The sequence below is a fragment of the Podarcis filfolensis genome (genome assembly GCF_964270895.1).
Source record: "Podarcis filfolensis genome assembly, chromosome: 1".
Taxonomy (NCBI): domain Eukaryota; kingdom Metazoa; phylum Chordata; class Lepidosauria; order Squamata; family Lacertidae; genus Podarcis; species Podarcis filfolensis.
In genome coordinates, this window is record NC_139604.1 from 49,439,979 (window position 1) to 49,459,547 (window position 19,569).

The following is a 19,569-nucleotide window of genomic DNA, read 5'->3' on the forward strand; positions in this document are numbered from 1 at the left end:
TCCTATGAATTGTTTGCGTTTCTGTCTTTATAAACTGCCCTGTGATCCTCTGATGAAGGGTGGCATATAGACTTAATAAGTAAATTATATATCCTCGCCTCAAAACATGACAAAACAGATAGCCAGTTTGCCGCACAGCGCATTGTGGTAATGGTAGCACAATAAGTAAATGTTTGTGGTTTTACTCTTTATTTGGTATCTGCTGTATTCTGTCTGTTGCACTGCAGCAACAATCCAAATTGTAACAAGCCGGACAGATCTCAGTCTTTTGCAAACAGAAGCAGTTATTCCTGAGAGTTTGCCTGCTTCATTTTTAGAAAGTTTTAATCTGATTAAAATATTTGAATCAGTTATTGTGTTCTAAAGTTTAATTAGCTGGTGATGGATTTTCTGAAATGCGTGCAGATACGCAGTTAGATCATGGCCTAAGGTAAGCAAGAATTATTTGGGGGCAAGTTGCCTTGTAGCACCTGGATTTGTGCAAATGGGCTGGCTGGTTAAACAAAATATTGTGGATGGATTTTTAAATAGTTTAACAAGAAGGTTGTAGAAATGCATTAGCATTTTGTAGTGTGCATAAGGGATGCCTAAACTCTGGTACAGTGGTACCTCAGGTTAAGTACTTAATTCGTTCTGGAGGTCTGTTCTTAACCTGAAGCACTATTTCTGGGTTAGCGGAGTCTGTAACCTGAAGTGTATGTAACCTGAAGCGTATGTAACCTGAGGTACCACTGTAATATGAAAACTTCCCCAGCTATCATTTTGAAGAAGAAGAGTTTGGATTTGATATCCCGCTTTATCACTACCCAAAGGAGTCTCAAAGCGGCTCACAATCTCCTTTCCCTTCCTCCCCCACAACAAACACTCTGTGAGGTGAGTGGGGCTGAGAGACCTCAAAGAAGTGTGACTAGCCCAAGGTCACCCAGCAGCTGCATATGGAGGAGCAGGGAAGCGAACCTAGTTCCCCAGATTACGAGTCCACTGCTCTTAACCACTACACCACACTGGCTCTCAGTTTGAAAACCATACTGATGCAGAACTAAATATGCAGTTTATTCCACAGGGTGAACAGAAACATTAACCACCTGTATAGAAGTTCTGTTTCAATTTCAGACCATGGGCACATGGTTTATTTATACACATTCATGAAATGGGTAGGCAGGGGATTCTTCTCCAGGTATGTGTGCTCAAATAGAGGAAGTAAATTGTGCACTTACATGCACCTCTGCAGGGAATCATCCATAACTGCTAGACAGTCATGGCGAGCTGCAGGTGGTAGCATAGAGTACAGTGCATAATAAGTGTTTAAGGAAAGCTGCTACAGATAAGGCAATTCTGTAGCCAGCAGATCTATCTCATGCTGGGGTGTAAGACCTTAAAAAACCATATTTCAACAGATACTTTTTCAAAACCCCAGGTGTTTTGGAAACCTCTGTATAGACCACCTGCCAATTTCTTGCAAAATGATTGAAGCTTTCCCCCACCCACCACCCACTCCTATTCCTTAAGAGTCTGGTTGTTCCAAACACATAGCAAATGGTGAGGGACTTGTCCAAAATTGTTCACATCACCTGCTGCTTTGTGTATTTTCCATTTGAACTTCAGACAGCCTACACAAGGATCCCATCATGGAGAAAATTGAAAGTGGTCTATTTAACTGTACACAGAATCCATTCACACTGATCTGGACCACAGTGTCCTGCAGCATTACAGCTGCGGCTGTTTGAGATAATGTGCCCTTTCTTTGGATGCAACTGGAGGCCTATTCTTTTCATTCTCTTGTAAAGTGGCCAAATTAAGTTTAGCCTTGGGCAGTTTTGCCTGAATCACTGCTTCAGCCCAGGGTGGAACTTGTTCAAGTTCATTTAGGATACCAAGGGCATCTTCTTTAAGGAATGATGGGAAATGAATAAGATTCCCTCTTGGGTTATCAGATTTCCTCCCTCAATTAAAATTGCATATATTTAACAGGATGCCATACTCTGCAAAAGGAAACTGCAATTTAATCTAGCAGATACTATACACAGACATTTAGTTTTTTTAAAAGTCGGTGAACAATACCTCTGTTTCCAAATGAACTCCCATATTTTAACAAAAGTTACATTCCACTTAATCAACCCAAACCTCTAAGTGGCTTACATAAAACAATATAAAATATTCATAAAAGATACTGATAAAATCTTTAAAAACAAATGGACATAAAATCTAAGTAAAACCAGTAGTTTTAAAACAAATGGTTGGCACCTATCCATCTCAGGAGCTGATGGAGGAGTGTGCCTTTGGGGGTGAAGTCAAATTGTTGAGTAACAGCTGCAGAGACCGATACAGGAGAGACATGTTTTGTTGCAGCTGGGGCAGGTGAAGGCATCCAGTTGTCCTGCTGCAGATGCACGACAATGTTTCTTCTCTCTGCGCTCTTCTCAGCATCCCATTCTCCCATATGCTTTGAGATTGGTTATTGTACTCCTACACATGTCTACTCAGAAGCCTCATGGAGCTGAGCCTCACCCTCAGGTAAGTGGGAGTACAGGACTGCATCCTTAAGGAAGCTTGAACCTACTGCTGTGGAGTGGGGTGAAAAGATTCTCCTTTTTAAAAGGTGGCACCCAATCTTCATTGCCCTCTTTTAGGCTTATGATATGAACAGTGCAACCCTATACATGTCTGCTCCGAAGAGAGAGCCGTTGGCTTCCAGGAGACTCACTCCCAGGAAGTGTTCATTAGAACTGCAGCATGAACATCCTCTTTTGTGTCAACACATCTTTTTACTCCTTCCTCTCTCCTTCTTATCTTCATCTTTGGCGATCACTCGTAGCCAAGTAAGATTGTTTTCCATGAACACGGTTTTCACTGTGAGTCCGTGACTGTAGAGGCCAATTCTGGAGTCACACGTCCTTCCCCATTGGGGACATAGGTTTCTGGGTGGAAGCTGATTACGGTGAGGGTTTGCCAAGCGTGCTTTCCTCTTAGAGCGTTTCTCCCTTTCATCCTGAGTTTGAGCGTCTTCAGAACCCATGACCCCTTTGGTAAAGGCTGTTCTCCAATTGGAGAGCTCGCAGGCCAGTGTTTCCCAGTTGTCCATGTTTATACTATAGTGGTACCTCGCAAGACGAAATTAATTCGTTCTGCGAGTTTTTTCGTCTTGCGAATTTTTCGTCTTGCGAAGCACGGATTCCTTGGGTATTAACGGTTTTAAGAAAAAGGAAACAAACTCGCAAGACGTTTTCGTCTTGCGAAGCAAGCCCATAGGGAAATTCATCTTGCGAAGCAACTCAAAAAACGAAAAACTCTTTCGTCTTGCGAGTTTTTCGTCTTACGAGGCATTCGTCTTGCGAGGTACCACTGTATATTTTTTAAAAGATTTGCCTTGAGAGAGTCTTTAAACCTCTTTTGTTGACCAGCAGTATTACGCTTTCTATTCATAAGTTGGGAATAGAGTAGTCGCTTTGGGAGACGCTAATCAGGCATCTGCACAACACCAATGAAGTTGATGTTGAAGAATCAGGGCCGGATTTAGGTTTGATGAGGCCCTAAGCTACTGAGGCCCTTTATATGTCCAGCTGTCCTTTGTCAACAACAAATTGTAGCTGTTTTTTGTGTTGAATATATGCTATATAGTAATTTATGGACCTAATAGGCATCGAAAGCTATTTGCACATTACAAAATATGCATTTTATCAAAGTAATTGTTGAAGTGAAATACAATTAAGTATATTAATAGTGAAATAATTATTAAGCTCTAACTTCAAATGATTTTTTATTCATAACAAACTTAATAATGCAAACACATTGGCATTTGGCAATGACAAAAGTTCCATTAGAAACACAATTTACAAAGACTCATAATCTAGTCTCTAGAAACTTGCTATAACATGAAATAATAATAGGTGCAAATATATGATGCAAACTACTAGTAATTATAAACAGCAGAATGTAGGCACCCTATATATAGAAATGAGCAAACCAGTGATATTTTAGGGAGCAGGCTAGCAGGCAGGTCCCATTACTTACATCATAGGAGCCTACACAACACAAAACACTGTTGTTGAATGCAGGTTTTATTTTATTTGTTTTTTATCTTATATTTTTGAAATATACATCCAGTCCCCCCCCTTAAATTTTTTGGGGGCCCCCAAGAGAGTGGGGTCCTAAGCTATAGCTTGTTGAGCTTATACGTAAATCCGGCACTATTAAATCATTGCAGGAAGCGTGCATTAGAACTGCAGCCTGAGCACTCTCTTTTGTGCCAACACAACCCTCTCCTCCTTGTAACCGCAATTCCTCCAGCCCTCCATCCTTCTTTCTCCATCTCGGCTGCGACCACGAGGTGCCGCTGTGGGGCTCGCTCCCAGACCCACTTGGCCGGATACTGGCCGAGAGACTCCGGAAGGAAGAGACGGCGGAGGCGCGGAAGACGGAGCTGGAGCCGCTTCTGGCACGATGTCGCGGGGGGCGAAGGTAACGCGCGGGTGGTGGGGCGTGAGAGACGGACCTCGCCGGCTATGCTGGTCCCCTGCAGGCTCTTTCCCTCAGGAAGAGGCGCGCGTCGCCCTGACAGAGCTAATGGGAGGCTTCAGGGCCTGAGGGGAACTTTTCCCGCCTCTCTCGGCTGCTTCACACGGGCTCATCCCCTAGCATTGGACTTCCGTTCAAGATGCTTAGCGAGTCTCTTCCCCTCCCTCCCTCGCTTAAGAATGTATCGTTATTATTATTGTAGGTGAAAGTGGGGCTTCTAGTCCTTAGTGAGGTGTGTGTGTGTGTGTGTGTGTGTGTTTTTGGGGGGGTAACCTATGATCAGATTATCCTGGGGCGACCCCCCCCCCACTCCGAAATGCTACATATATAGAATCAGAATTGCATCCTGCTTTTCAGGGGCAGATAAGTCTGCACAAAGCGGATCGCGACACAATATTACATATTTATTTATTTATTACAGTACAATTCTGTGCATAGCTTATCAGAAGTAAGACCCATTGAGTTCAATGGGATTTACTCGCATGTAAGTGTATGTAGGATTGCAACCTAATCTACACTTGCATTTAGAACCAAGTGATGCCTTGTATTGTAGATTAATCAAGGGAGTGATTATACACACAGTGGTACTTACACACACACACACACACACACACACACACACAGATACCTTGTTCACATATCAGAAACTTAGCGGTTGGGATCAAGCAGTAAAGTAGTGCGCAATGCCCACTCACTCCCCCAATTCTTCAGAGCAGATAAAAGGGGTTATGTGAGGATGGAAAGTCGTATTGCACAGGCAAAAGTCCTTGAACTACTCGGACATGTTAGTTGGACGCACCCTCTTAATTCTATAATAACATTATTATGTAGGTATTTAGATACTAATATCCCACTTTTCAAGGGGAAAGCCACCATAAAGCAGCTTTCTATGTAGCAAAGCTTGTATAAATACAATATAAAAACAGTAAACATGCAGTTAAAAAAAAACCTAAACTATTAAATTAGAAAAAACAAACAGTTCTTCCAGTTTTGTGACTCCAGCATCCAAGACATGAACAAATATATTTGAGAAGTTTAGGACATGGGGGAACCTGATTTTTTAAAAAATGGATTCCTATAGTTTGAGTAAAGGTGGGTTATAAATATTGGGTTGGATCCAACAGTATTGCTCAGCTGTGTGATTGTAAAGCTTCAGTGGTACAGGCAGAACAAGCATTTTCTGCTCAGGAGAGCCCTCCGACCCAAAATGCATAGATTGAATAAACTGAATAAAGAAAAAATTATGGGGCTTTTTTTCTATATAAGCCCTCCATATTTACCCTTACTGCATTAAACACATTATTTCTATTGTAAAAGCAATTTTACAAAGCTAATTGGACTTTCCCCCCAATCCTGCTGGGAGTGTGTATTGTGGTTTATTTTTCTACAGTGTTTTTGACAAGACAGGTAGAAATTTTGAAAACAATTCTGTGTATGCCTACTTCTGAGTAAAGTAGTAAAATCCATTAAACTGAGCTGGGCATACTCCCAGTGGGTATAGGATTGTAGCCTGAAAGCTGTATTGGTTCCATAGTTTCCTTTGCAGTAGCATGTAGGTGTAGAATGTTACAGCTCAAGAAATAGGTGCTTGTATGATTTTGCCTAGCCATATTCTAGTTCAGCTTGTACTTTTCCTTTCTGAAGGCAGCAGTGGTCCTGTGTATGGATGTCGGCTTTTCCATGAGCAATTCTGGTCCTGGAGAAGACTCTCCTTTTGAACAAGCCAAAAAAGTGATGACAATGTTTGTGCAGCGACAGGTAAAAGAGCTCTGAGCGGTGGGACGAACAGTAGAAGTTATGATAAAGATGAAGCTGCCTCAGAAAACTCACAGCATGATGACATCAGAACAGGGCTAAACTTCACTTCATGTGAAAGGGAAGAAGTAAAACTTAAAACAGGCCTGCAGTGCTTTGTTAACTTTATAAACCAGGTGAAATAAGGCAGAAATGAATAGGAAAAAAAGAACTCCAATGGGATAGAAGACGGGGGCAGCTTCAGGGGCGTTGAGGCTGTTGCCCCTGCCTGTGGTTTACAATTTGTTGCACACCATGTTTCCCCTCAGCTTCATACTTCTTCCCTTGAAGTTACATAGGTATAACAGAAATACAGAATGTCTACTCCACTTCTTTGATAATGCATTCTGTTCCACCAATCTTTTTGGTACATTGATTTTTCCTACCATTATTTCAGTTTTCAACTTGTGTTAAAACTGCCCCTTCCGGTGGAGGGGGCGGGGGAGGTAAAGTTCTGTAACTGTATTTTCTAGCCTCGGGAATTTTTTCCAGATATTGAACTGTAGTTCCCATAACAGTTTGGTAGCTGACCACAGAACCTAAAATGTCATTTAAATATGTTTCATATATGATGCAGATAAGGTTGGAAGAATGAATCGATAGTAATCTGAAGCTGAGTAGCAAAGTTTATACTGATCACTTTGTATCTGCACTGGCATCTTTTACCATCTGCAGGTGTTTGCTGAGAGTAAAGATGAAATCGCCTTGGTTTTATTTGGCACAGAGGACACTGCAAATAGCCTTGCCAGCGGGGACCAATATCAGCATATCACTGTGCACAGACACCTGATGATGCCGGATTTTGATTTGCTGGAAGACATACAAAATATGGTTCAGCCTGGCTCTGAACATGGGGACAGTATCCTTTATGAATGTTGAAAATCTTTTCACCAGATTACAGCTGCATGGAAGATTGGGAGTTTATATTTTAACTGTGTCTGGAATTGCCACATTAACTCCTAGAGCCCTTATTATTTAAGACAAACCTATTTGGCTCAGTGGGCCTGATTATTATTTGTCTCACCCCGACAGAACACCATTGACAGGTGGGCAGGACATGGTATTATTATGATTTCAGATGATTGACAGGTGGTTTATCCCTCCCACCTGCCAAAGTCTCTTGCACGGCACTTCCCAAGCACCCGACATCCAGCTGAGTGTGGGGTGCATGGCGCTTCGCCAACTTCATTATTGGCAAAGCTTTTTTCTACAGGGGTGCTCAGTTGTGCAGCCTACCCAGCAGTGTTAAACTCATGGCCCATCAGTGACTTTAATCCTGCCAGTGACTTGACCCTGCTGTCTGGAAGGATTGGTGGCATGATCAAGATTCTCAGGGGAAACTCGCGGAACAAATCCAGTCATGTCTTTACCTGCCTCACATGTGACTTCAGGTGTGGGGCAGAGGGGCATGAGTTGGGGGAAATGGCTTCACAGCCCAAAGCAGGACTAATGCTGTGTTTCCCACCCCTGATTTAAGTGCCAAGGGACGTAGGGCCTGTCGGCAGTGTTGGCCTGACTCTGCAAGGTCTGGGTGAAATCCATCCCAGCGCCTAGCTGAGTGGGGTCGTCTGGTGTTGCTGCCTTGCATCTGGTAAATAAGTGTCTACTCAGAAGAAAGTTGCACTGAGTTCAGTGGGCCTTTCTCCCAGGTAAGGGTGTGTGGGGCTGTAGTGCTTTATCTAGGCAGCCCGGGCTCCTCCAGATGACAAGATCTTTTTGCACCAGGTCAGTGAAGACCACTTGCTTTTTAAAATTCTCCCATATATACAGAGCTCCCTGTGCGCCTTTTGGACTGTATTATAAAAATTATAAATAAAACAGGTTCTGTTTACATAGAACATGGGCGTGGGCGTAGCCAGGATTTTTGTTGGGGGGGGGGCAGAACCTCTGATTTGTATTGATTTGTACTTATTGGATGGCAGCTGCCCCCCTGGCTATGCCCATGGGGGGCACCACAGAAAGGAAACTAGGTCAGAAGGGGGTCACAGTTGGAATAAGGTTGGGAAACACTGCCCTACAGGGCTGTTATTGATATGTTAAATGCTTTGAACACTTCAGGTGCGTTAAATGTGAAATATTACTGTGACTAGGGCTGCTCAGTAATGACTGTATCCTGGCCCAGCATGTATCAAATTGTGGGTTTTTAAAAAATTAAAGTGACTTTTCTTAATGTGCTTAGTTCTTGATGCTCTTGTTGTTTGCATGGACTTGCTCCAAAAGGAAACAATGTAAGTATATCAGCCCACAACTGCCTTTAAGCATTCTGAAACTCAGTTTTGAAAATGGATCTGACTCCATTTTAGTGTTGGGACATTATCTTACTATGGAAGGAGTGTTTTTGAGATAATAAATACTGAAGGATTCTGACTGATTACCACAAGAGAGCTCAAAATCTTCTGTGTGTATTATTAGACAGCTTAGTAAATAGGGCTATTTTGGGATAGCCTTAAGGACATGTTTAGTTTAATTTTGTAAAGGAAGTGTTAGTACCTCTCAACCAGCTTTTGTGGACCCAAATTATCACTGAGATAAAGAACTGGAAGTTCTTTGAAGAACAAAATGACATTTACTCTTAATGTATATAACAAGCTGAAAATGAAAAGTGTTGGGTTTCCCTCGCTGCTCTGTTCTGTTTGTTCATTTGTTTTCACTGCTGAACTTTAGCCACTTAAGTCTTTCATAGCCCATTTTTGAAGTTTGCTTTCAGGTTAATTGGGCACTTGTTCAGCAGCACAATGCTAAGAATCAGGTCTATGCTAATGTAAAAACTGCAGGTTTTCATTGACTTAAGTGTTGGAAAATCAGAGCTCACCTGACACTGGAGTACTTTCCATGACTGATACCAAGTGGAATATAGCACTTGGTTAATTTTACTCAGTATATTATAAGAGGAGATGCTTCCCCCAATGAGTAATAAAGGGGGAAAATAATTAAAATGGCAGTGCTATTTATTTATTTGTATTGATCTAACAATTTTATATCCTGCCTTTCCTGACAGTTTAAGGTGGATAGCAAGAATAATAAAGTTTAGCATTTCATTTGAACCTTATACTTTGGTTAAGGTTAATTATGGCTTGTTTAAACATGTCAGCTTACCTAGGCGTTACCTAGGTCCAATCACATCCCTCTAAAATATGGTATATTGTGATGGCCAAACACAGCAAATACATGACATTCTGTGGATTCATATTAATCATATGTGGCCTTACTAGAAGTATAAATTGCTCTTTGTAAAGAAGCAGTCAAAATATCGCAGCTGTCAAAATACCTGTGCTTTTGAAACTCTTTTATTTTGGCCTTCTCTTTTAGTGGGAAAAAATATGACAAACTACACATTGAAGTTTTTACAGACCTCAGTAGTCCCTTCAGTGAGGATCAACTGGATGTTATCATTGCTAACATGAAGAATACTGGTATTTCGCTTCAGTTTTTGTGAGTGAGGAGAGAACTATGAAATATTATTTCAACTCTGTCCTGTTCTGAGAAAGGGAATGTCATTTCTCTAACTCTAGCCTCTAATGTTTTAGTGCCTTCTCAAAAAGGCACTAAAAATTTGAATAAGTAGGGCTGTGCGTTCAAACAAAAAACTTAACAAGTCTGCATCCAGAATAGTTGAATTCTGCAAGCTGCATAAATTATGCAAATAAAGCATATTTGCATATTTTGCCCTTATTTGGGATATCTTATTCTGCAAATAGCACAAAAGCTCTGGGTTGTATACATTCCTTTGCTGATAGATGTCAACTGTTGGGGGGGGCCTCAGCTCAAGAGTGGGCAGAACCAGACCCCAGAGTGGGTGGAGTGAGACCCCCCCAGGTATGCCAAGGTCCACAATCATAGGTGCACATACTCACTGCTCCTTAGCTGATGCATGCACATCAGCTGAGGAGTGGTGTGAAAGGTAATTTTCATTCCCACAATTGCTCTTGACTAGGCAGAACTTCTCTTCATTCTGAAGAGCAAGGTGGGCCATGGGGATTTCATCCCCATTGCATCACCGGGCTCAGTCAGGACATTTAAATCTCTTCCCCCAGCCCAGCGTTTGTATAGAATGACTGGGGACAGCTTTTCTTAGAATCATAGAGTTGGAAGGAACCGCAAGGGTCATCTAGTCCAACTCTCTACAATGCAGGAATCCTGCCTACAGCTGTCCCTGGGTGGGCTTGAATCACCAACCTTCTGGTTAACACCCAGATGCACTGACCCCATTGTGCCACCTGAGTCTTCTTGTGGTGTTGCTTATGCCATTGTGGCTGGCAGGTCGTTTCAGAAGCTTTTATAGGCTGGATCTTGCCTGTGGTTCAGCAGTTCTAGACCCCTGGAGAATAGCTGACATTCTCACGGGCCTTAATTCTACTCATCCATTGCTATATTTCAGAGCCTTTTTTCTGCTTCTGTGCAGGAATACCCATATTTTTAGCAATTGTAGGGCTGCATGCAAGCAAGCAACTGCTAATTGGGAACTTCCTTTATGTGCCTGTGCCTGGAAATGAGGCCCATTGAACCCAGCGGGGCTTACTTCTGAGCAGATATGGTTAGGATTGCCCTGTTAATGTATTGAGAAAAAGACTATAGGTTGTGATTTGGCTCATTCAGAAAGCAATACTAAGAAGAAATTATCTTAACTGTAATATGCCAGTGGCAATAATGATATTTTGACATCATTAATGCTGCAAAATAGACAAAGGTGCCTAAATTGGAATTCTGTTTCATCTCCCCCCCCTCCGTCCCCGTCCTCCACCTTTGCTATGCTATGATCAATTACATAAATAGGATTGTTCTGTCTGATCAGAAGTAAGCTCATTGATTACAGTGAAGCTTACTCCCAGGTTAATATATAGATTTTCATGCTCAATAGATGAGAATGAAAACTGCTTTCACTCAGCTCACATCGCAAAATGCAAAAATTGGCAAGATGCTGTGGATGAAATCTGAAGGGCAGAAGTCCCAAAGGAAGCAGGCATGCACAGACCGTTGTGGTCATTCAGTGAATTAAGTGACTTGAAATGCATGGGGCAAGGAAACTTGGCTTTTCCAATGGGTGCTTCCATTCTTTAGGTCCTTTTATTGTAAGCTCAGGGCCAAACACATCATGTGAACTGCATATCTTAGCTTCCATCTTCCTTCCTTTTTCTTAATGGCCATACTAGGAAGGGGGGAAGACATATGTCCCAAGACATAGAGGGAGGAGGGGTTAACCTTTTCATACCACATCACAGTCTTGGTGAAAAGTGCCCCCACTCCCCAAAAATATATTCCTTTCCCTTCTGCCACTTCTGGAAAGAAACTGCTATTTGCCCCAATGGCCTGTTCCCTCTTGGGGTAATTAGCTGCTTGGGGAAGGAGGGTTTCCATGTGTGGGGAAAGGGTTAAATCCCCATTTCCCATTGCCACTGCTCCAATTCTGATTTGACCTCCCCACACACTCCACTGCTGCAGTTTTAAGGGGGGGGGGAATGATACATTTAACATTATGTATAATTTGACTGTTAGTTGTTGACATATAAATTACATCAAAAGATAATTTCATGCAGATGTATTATGCAAAATTCTTAATCCAATTTCTTTCCGCAGAGGAAAATACATCAACTTTATTTATGAATACTCCAAGTTTGAGCTTTAAAAGATCCTATACAGAGCTTGTCATGTCACAAGTGACTAATAGCGTGGCAATAAATGAGCATCAGTGTGGGCTGGCTTGCTAAGGTTTCAGAATGACAATTGAATGTGCATCAGAATAAAGGGAGGATGCAAAGTGTCAATTCACATTTCTTTCATTTCAGGAAAAAATAAAATAAAAGTCAGTGAATTGATTTGTAGTTGTTCTGGTGAATGAGGAATGTGAATGGAAATTGTTCTTTATTGTATTCTTAGCTTGCCATTTCCAGCGAATGATGAAGATGGAAGTGGGGATGTGGGGAATGGTTTGCATTCCAGTAGGGACCAAAACCCTTTTCCAAGGAAGGGGCTATCTGGACAGCAGAAAGAAGGCCTTCAGATGGTGAGAAAGCTTATGTTTTCCTTAGCCAAAGAAGAAGGCCTGGAGGACATTTATACTTTCAGGTAACCTTGAATTGCTCCTCCTTCCATTATTAGAAACTTTGCTTGTATTTATTTCCCTCCCAGTTTCATGCCCACAGATGTTTTGTTTGCATAAATTGGGCTTTTTCTCCTCCTGACACCATAGTGTTCCTTTACACAGAAGTATTTCCCTTTTCATTATGGTGGAACTTGGCTTCAGTGTAATGTTTTAGGTTCGTAAGGCCAAGCTAGATGTTCAGCAGCAAACCTGGGCCTTAATAGACCGGGAATAGCAGTGTACAGGCGAGCAGTGCTCATTATTTACTGATAACATTGGAGGTGCCTCTCTGCTTGCAGGCATCTGCAAATTAAAATAAAGATAGCTTAAAGTCTAAAATGTGTGTAAAAACCTCAAAGCAAAACCAGCAAGCAGCAGCACACAAAAATAATCCTGAAAATGACAAGCTCTACTCACTGCTTTCCTCTCCAATATGTAATTACAACAAACATTAGTATCCAAACCTATATCTGCATTGGATTTGACATTTTATAAATATTTATTTTTGTTGATTTTTTTATTGTTGGGAAGTTTCATGGCAAGCAGTTCACAACGGGAATAAACACTAGCCTAATGATATAAAATAAGTGTTAAACCAGCAATCAGGAAAAAAACCATAAGCTGTGAAAGTTTATTGTTCATTGCTGTGGCTCTTTAATCTGATCTACCCCGCAGTCCAGTGACATTATTGGTTCTGTGAAGTGCTGACAAAGGCTTTTCTAAAGGAAAACGTCTTCTGGTAGTGCAGTACTTCTAAGGAGGTAGTCAGCTAGGCATGTTTTTCTTATTAACAAGTTCCATACTGTGGGTGCCATAACAGAGAGGGCTCTGCTATGCATCCTAACAGATTTTACCTGGGTGAAAAATAGCACACATTGCACTCCTTCTGCATCATGCCATCCATGTGTTTTTATCTGGCTGCGGCTCTCAGATATGTGTGTTTCATGGCTGGGATGAAAGCAACTGGTGAGCATTGAAATACCCGTCTCTGTTGCTGATACAACATTGCTGAGGTAGTAACACAATGACATGTTTTGTGATATTGGACTAGTGCTGTTGCCACATTCCATCCTAACTATACTGGTACAACAAGTGAGCTTCAAGTGATTCAAGAATTCAGCAGAACTGTTAAAATGCCTGGAAAATAAATACCACAGTGTCATCAACCTTAATGTCACATGTAACTGGATTCATGCACATTTCTGGATGTGGGAATAGTCTCTGTTGAAAATCACCCTGACTTGAGATGATGTAAGGTGAAATTGAAGATCTGTCTGTGATAAACATGTATGAGCTAGCACATCAAACACATACATTACTATGATGTGAAGATGTGAAAAATCACAGATAATTTATCTAGAACCAAAACATTTTCAAGACCACAATTTTGTTAAAACTAACCTGTTCTTTTCCTGTGGGCAGTTAGTAAAATGTTTTACGGGATTCACCATATCACTTTCCCCTGTGTTTTGTCATTTAGAGAGAGTCTGGAGCGCCTTTCAGTGTTTAAGAAGGTTGAACGGAGACCTATGGCTTGGCCTTGCCAGCTCACAATTGGTTCTCAGTTGTCTATAAGGATTGTGGCCTACAAAGCAGTAAGTTACAACGGCCACTTTTGTATTTTTAGCACCATATTAGCATAATTGAACACATGCCAACACTGGTGCCAGTAGAAGGGAGGAAACACAGCAGGGATTAATTAGTTGTAAATTCAGATTCAACCGCAGTAACTGATTAGTATAGCTGCCTATTAAATTATTAAATCTGACAGCATAGAGAGATAGAATATGGTCGTTTTTCATAAAGCTCACTGTCTGGTTTCTGAAACTCCTATTCCCTTGGAAAATGCAAGTGATGGCAGTTGGAGAAACTGCATAGCAATGAATTCCTTCCATATTTCTCTTGGGGAACTTCTCACATTTTCAGGTAAAGTGTTCTTGTATATAGGACCACTGTAACTTTTTAGATCTGCAGTTTGCCTCCTGCAGTCACTAGAAATTAGTGCATTGTAGACTGTCAATCTATGATTATGTGCACCTGAAATTTCAGGCATTTTTTTCAGTGTTTTCCAACTGTCAGTATTGGCATATCATTGATGATCAGTGAAATAAATTTCATGTGTTCAGGGATATTTTTACTAGTGCAGTATAAATTGGCTGCTGTCTTATGCCTGGGAAAGGAAAGGGAGCCTTTGAATTGTTGCAGTGGATATCTAATCCCCAAGGGAGTAATCCAAACCCAAGATTGCTGGGATGAGCAAATTAGGATCCAGTGGGTCTCTTAGCTTAGCCAGTGGATTCCCAGCACAGTTGGGCTATGCTGGTGTAAGTCGTATGTCCTAGCTTAGCCAGGGATCTTATGCTGGCACAAACCCTGAAAAATGGGTATTGCTGATGTTTGGTGGTGTATGCTGAATCCTAGCTCTGTTCAGCTCAGTCATATGACCTGGCAACCCAGTGGAACTCAATCTGGCAAAAAGGGTGGTGTCAGTCTCACTCGTATTTTAAAGGCTTGCATTCCTCTGCCAGGCTTAAGTCAACTCAGCTGTCAGTAGTCTTGCTGCTGAACAGAGTTCGGACTAGGGGTAATTTACTCCAGCTTAATTCAAGATGGCACAAGTTCTGTTGGCTTCCCATACTTAGGATTGTTCTGCCTGTTAACATGAAATAACTTATCTTTTTAATTTCAATGTCAAGTTCACCGAGGAAAAAGTGAAAAAAACCTGGACGGTTGTAGATGCCAAGACACTAAAAAGAGAAGATGTGCAGAAAGAAACAGTTTACTGCTTGAATGACGATGATGAAACAGAAGTTCAGAAGGAGGATGTTATTCAAGGTATGACTTCTGCTTTGAGCACCAAGATTTTCCTGGCGAAGTATTTGCTTGCAAAAAAAGTTAAGTGCCATTTAGTGAATTGCATATAGTGAGCAAGCTCTGGGTTTGGTTTATCGGCAGAAGCATTGAGATGAAGGTAGAATAAGTGAAAGTAACATTGGTAACAGAGGAATTAAATTTTATACCCATTCCAGATAGGAGAGCACTGAAAATGGATTTGGGGGCATGCATGTTTTGCTAAATACACAAAAGAATTTCTAGGGTATCAAGAGATAACAAGCTTCATACAATTATCTGATACCACGTAGGGAGATCTATTTAGAGGAAGCACGTCCTCCTTAGCCACCCCCCCATCCCTTAAGATGCAATAGGACAGCCCTGCTTGCAGTTTAAAAGATGCTTGGTTGATGTGTATGTTGAGTATGGAGGATGTGTGGCAACAGGAGTGACACACACACATGCACTCCTGAAGGAAAAACTTGAGGTAGTTGGGCTAACCTTCCTTCCATGTCTAGCTCCATCTCTGCTTCTGTCCATAGGCTGAAGGGAATCATGCAGCAGGCTTACCTTCCAGCTGTGCCTGTGTTCGACTTTCAGGGGTTCCAGGCAGTGTCCCTATGTGGCCCTTGGCTGCTGGTGGTTTGTGAGGTGGGAGGGTCCTCTCCAGTTCCACCCCACACACTCATATTTTCCTGCAAGGCTCTCTCTCATCCTCTTCTGCTCTGCATTTAGGCTCCCATGTGAGAGTCACCCTCCTTTAATAACATAGGAACTGATTCTTTCACTCTGCAGGATTCCGCTATGGGAGCGATATAGTTCCTTTCTCTAAGGTAGACGAGGAACAGATGAAATACAAGACCGATGGGAAATGTTTTGCTGTCTTGGGGTTCACAAGATCATCTCAGGTATGGATGTAAACTTGGAGAAGTGCTTATTGTTCAACTGCTGTAGGGCTTTTCACATAACTTGAAAATTTATCCTAGGCAAAAGAGGTTGTACAAATGAGTTGCAAATGAGCTAGCTACTTATGGTGGCAAGGGCAGCTGCTATGAACTTCAGCTCCTGGTTTCTAACACAGCCATCACAGCTCACTTTAAGTAGATGTTGGTGTGTGAGAGAGAGATCATTTCCCTTATTTCTTATGCCTGAGTGTGGGTGGCAGGGAGAGAAGCATTCTTTTTATTTTGTCACAATCTGGGTTGTGTGTGTGCTGTGAAGATGATTGAAACTGCATTGTGAAATTTCAGAATCCAGAGGAATTGCTGAATAAGAATACCAGTGGTCAAGGGATGGAACTTCAGTGCCTCTGTGGCTTTTTGCTCCTCCCCATGACAAATAGAAAAGGGACGTGTTGTTTAAAAGGTGCAGAATGAATTGTGCAAAATAAGAAACCATGATGGCCTGTTTAATTTTCATAATTCGCCGAGGCTGTGGAATTCACCCTATCTTGTTGGAAAATTTGGGTGAGTGAATTAAATTTGGGCTGCTTCTTTTTGCATTGCACACACAGTCCTGAACACTATTTTGCACATATTCAGAGGCTGTGGGCATACCTGATCTGGCCACGGAGGACAATCTGAACTGGTGATTTGAACATCACAAAACGATGACTACAACAGGAGATATCAAATTTTGTATAGCCAGTAGAATTAAGGCTCCAAGTCTTATGCATACTTGGAGCTACATCCCATTCATTAAGGCCTTATAAAGCAGTACCATGCCACGTCAGACATTTATGATCCTTGAAGCTCGTTTGTTAAGGGTGCTGAAAGTTGTTAGGAGACCCTTCTTCCCCTCACAGAGCAACAGTTCCTGGAGCGGTTAAGCAAGCAATCCCTCTTTCCTGGGAATTGTAGCTCTGTGAGAGGAATAGGCATCTCCTAACAACTCTCAGCGCCATTTTAGGAAAGATTTGTTTGAGGGAAGACTTTTAGTGTTTAAAGTGTGGTGCAGATAGGGCCTCGGTGTGCTGCAGAATGGAGAACAAGATGAGACAAAATTTATCTTACAAGCCTGCCTTCTTCCCTCAAAGCAGAGGTCACTAACACTGAGAAGTAACTTGGAAACTGGGCACAATGTATTGCATTCCTCCCCCACATCTGTAGTGGAAGGCATGATGGGAGCAACAGGGGTGAAGAAAGAAGGCTGACAGATGAACTTGTGTAACTGAGAGTATGAGGTGGGGAGAAGAGTGATGAGTGTGCTTGAAGGTAGCTCAAAGTGATACCTAGTGCAGAAGCTTTAGCAACTATTTTTAAAAGTCTCCTGGAATATAACATTATATTTGGCTGTGGAATTGAATCTCATGTCTTTTAGACAGTACTTTTAAGAGTTCAAAATCACATTTGGACCAGGTCAAAGCTAGCTAACTTTTGGAAACATTCATTCATAGGTCCAGAGACATCGTTACATGGGATATCAGGTTCTGAAAGTCTTCCCAGCAAAGGATGATGAGGTGAGCTTTACCAACCTGCTGATTGGAGTTTTGCTGTATCTTTAAATCTCTGACTGGCTGTCATTGAATCAAAAGCTGCATTTTTCTATTTATTTATTTTTAATGTGAAGCATGTTGAAAGCTGGTGTATCACAAAAACAGACAAGTTATTTTCCTTAAGCGTTACTGTTTTAAGAAAGCAAACACGAAAATCTGCAAGGAGAATGGAGCTAGAATGTCACAAGAACTAGCACTGGGAGATCATGGTTTGGATGTTCCTTTTGGGCTTTGATCTTCTTGATACAGATGAGATCTTACATTGATTTCTTAGCAGTAGGTATCATGGTGCAGTTGCAATCTAGTTGTTTGCCCCCCTTTCCCCCCCTTCCACTCGTTCTAGCATGACTGTGCAACATAGCTAGATTGTAGAAGCATTGAGGAAATGGAATCAGAGTCTCAGCTCATCCTCTTCTTTGCCACAAAAAATTGAAGGGTAACAGAGTTTTTGTCCAAGGACCGAACTAGGATGTTATAGCACCTGCAGGGCAGTTTTGAGGCCCTGGAAATAGAAAATGTACAGCTCTTCTAGAGCCACTTTCTCCAACCTCCTTCAGTAGTATCGGGGAGGTTACCGACTTGCTTATATTGTACCCCTTTTGAACGTAGAGCCTGTTCTCCTCATCAGATTTTAAAATGGAATCTCTTCCAGCTTTAATAGAAAGAGAAATAGGAACTTAAGAGAAGTGATATCACACGACGGTTTGTTTTTAAATCTGCAACTTTAAATATAGACACATTTAATTTTGACACGGTGGTGCAGTATATATGAGGGTGCCCTACTTCAGTATGTCTCTTGATGTTGTGCACTGTCACTGCTTTTGAAGAGGTAAAAAAGGTGAGGTTTCAGTCAGACTGTTGGCTCAAAACCTACCTCTTTGATTTTTCATGACTGCTGCGGTTCCCAGGCTTTCATCATACTTGTGTATAATTGCATCTCTCTTTTTGACAGGCTGCAGCTGTAGCTCTTTCTGCCCTCATTCATGCTTTGGATGAGTTGGATATGGTGGCCATAGTGCGTTATGTCTATGACAGAAGATCGCACCCGCAAGTTGGAGTAGCCTTTCCGTTAATTAAGAATGAATACGAGGTATTCCCCCTACCATGGTTATATAGTTATTAACCCCTATTCAGTTCTGTCTTCTTAGCAGGGGTGGGTAGCATAAATCCCACCAAGTTAAGAATGCAGTATTGTCATAGAAACTTTCTAGGCATCACTATAGCACAGTAGTTTGGTGCTTGCACCTATAACCTGGTGTGAGGTGGTTTTTAAAATCTGTATGTAGCTGCTGGGTATTTTTTTTGATAAAAGAAAATTCTGCATTGCATACATTTTTTAAAAAAAGACTGCAGACGGCTATGCCATTTCTGGCACGTTACTTTTTAGTGAATGCGCATATGGAATGCAGTGCTTAATAAGCATTGCTTTGGTTAAGCAGTCACTAAAGTGGGGGCATCTTTCATCTTCTTTTGACTGGCAAAAGTAAGCACAAGAAGAAATGGAATTGTTTGAGGTGGTGTGAGCCAGCGGAGGTATGTGGATAAAGGATGCCCAGTGAAGCTCTGTAAATGGGAAGTGCAGAACTTCTTGGTTTGGGCCGTGGTTTGGAATCTTAAAAGAAGCAAGCTTGACAGACCACTATAAGAAACCGACCAGATTCCCAAATTTGGAAACTGCTCTGTCATAGGAACTATAGCAGGTAGAAAAAGATAAGGACACGTCAAGCCATTCTCCAAGAAATGTTCAGGGCAGCTTTGTTGAATTTTATTTTATTAATTTCATAAACATTTCTATTGAATGTGTGCTAGTCTAGAATGTGTTTTGTGCTATGTTTTAGATACTATGATAACTCAA

At 41.6% G+C, this 19,569-nt stretch overlaps 1 protein-coding gene and 1 long non-coding RNA gene across 4 annotated transcripts in view; one reads left to right on the top strand and one right to left on the bottom strand.

The window, feature by feature from the left end:
• The window catches only part of LOC310749485, a 465,633-nt gene that overhangs the window by 33,417 nt on the left and 412,647 nt on the right, over nucleotides 1-19,569 (bottom strand). Inside the window, exon 1 of one of the 2 annotated variants that reach the window (XR_014541654.1) lies at nucleotides 3,102-3,112. The exons of the other annotated variant lie outside the window; for it this stretch is intronic. This is a non-coding gene — a long non-coding RNA (uncharacterized lncRNA). Of the gene's footprint in view, nucleotides 1-3,101; nucleotides 3,113-19,569 lie in introns of those variants that run through there. 2 annotated transcript variants of the gene reach the window in all.
• XRCC5 (X-ray repair cross complementing 5) overlaps nucleotides 4,350-19,569 on the top strand; it is a 45,894-nt gene continuing 30,674 nt past the window's right edge. For both annotated transcript variants that reach the window (XM_083585079.1, XM_083585080.1), the window contains exons 1-11: nucleotides 4,350-4,458; nucleotides 6,160-6,273; nucleotides 6,985-7,168; nucleotides 8,489-8,537; nucleotides 9,619-9,741; nucleotides 12,184-12,372; nucleotides 13,869-13,983; nucleotides 15,085-15,223; nucleotides 16,016-16,128; nucleotides 17,616-17,678; nucleotides 18,667-18,804. In XM_083585079.1, coding sequence (XP_083441205.1) covers nucleotides 4,441-4,458; nucleotides 6,160-6,273; nucleotides 6,985-7,168; nucleotides 8,489-8,537; nucleotides 9,619-9,741; nucleotides 12,184-12,372; nucleotides 13,869-13,983; nucleotides 15,085-15,223; nucleotides 16,016-16,128; nucleotides 17,616-17,678; nucleotides 18,667-18,804 — 1,245 coding nt within the window. In that variant the 5' untranslated portion in view covers nucleotides 4,350-4,440. The remainder of the gene's footprint in view (nucleotides 4,459-6,159; nucleotides 6,274-6,984; nucleotides 7,169-8,488; nucleotides 8,538-9,618; nucleotides 9,742-12,183; nucleotides 12,373-13,868; nucleotides 13,984-15,084; nucleotides 15,224-16,015; nucleotides 16,129-17,615; nucleotides 17,679-18,666; nucleotides 18,805-19,569) is intronic.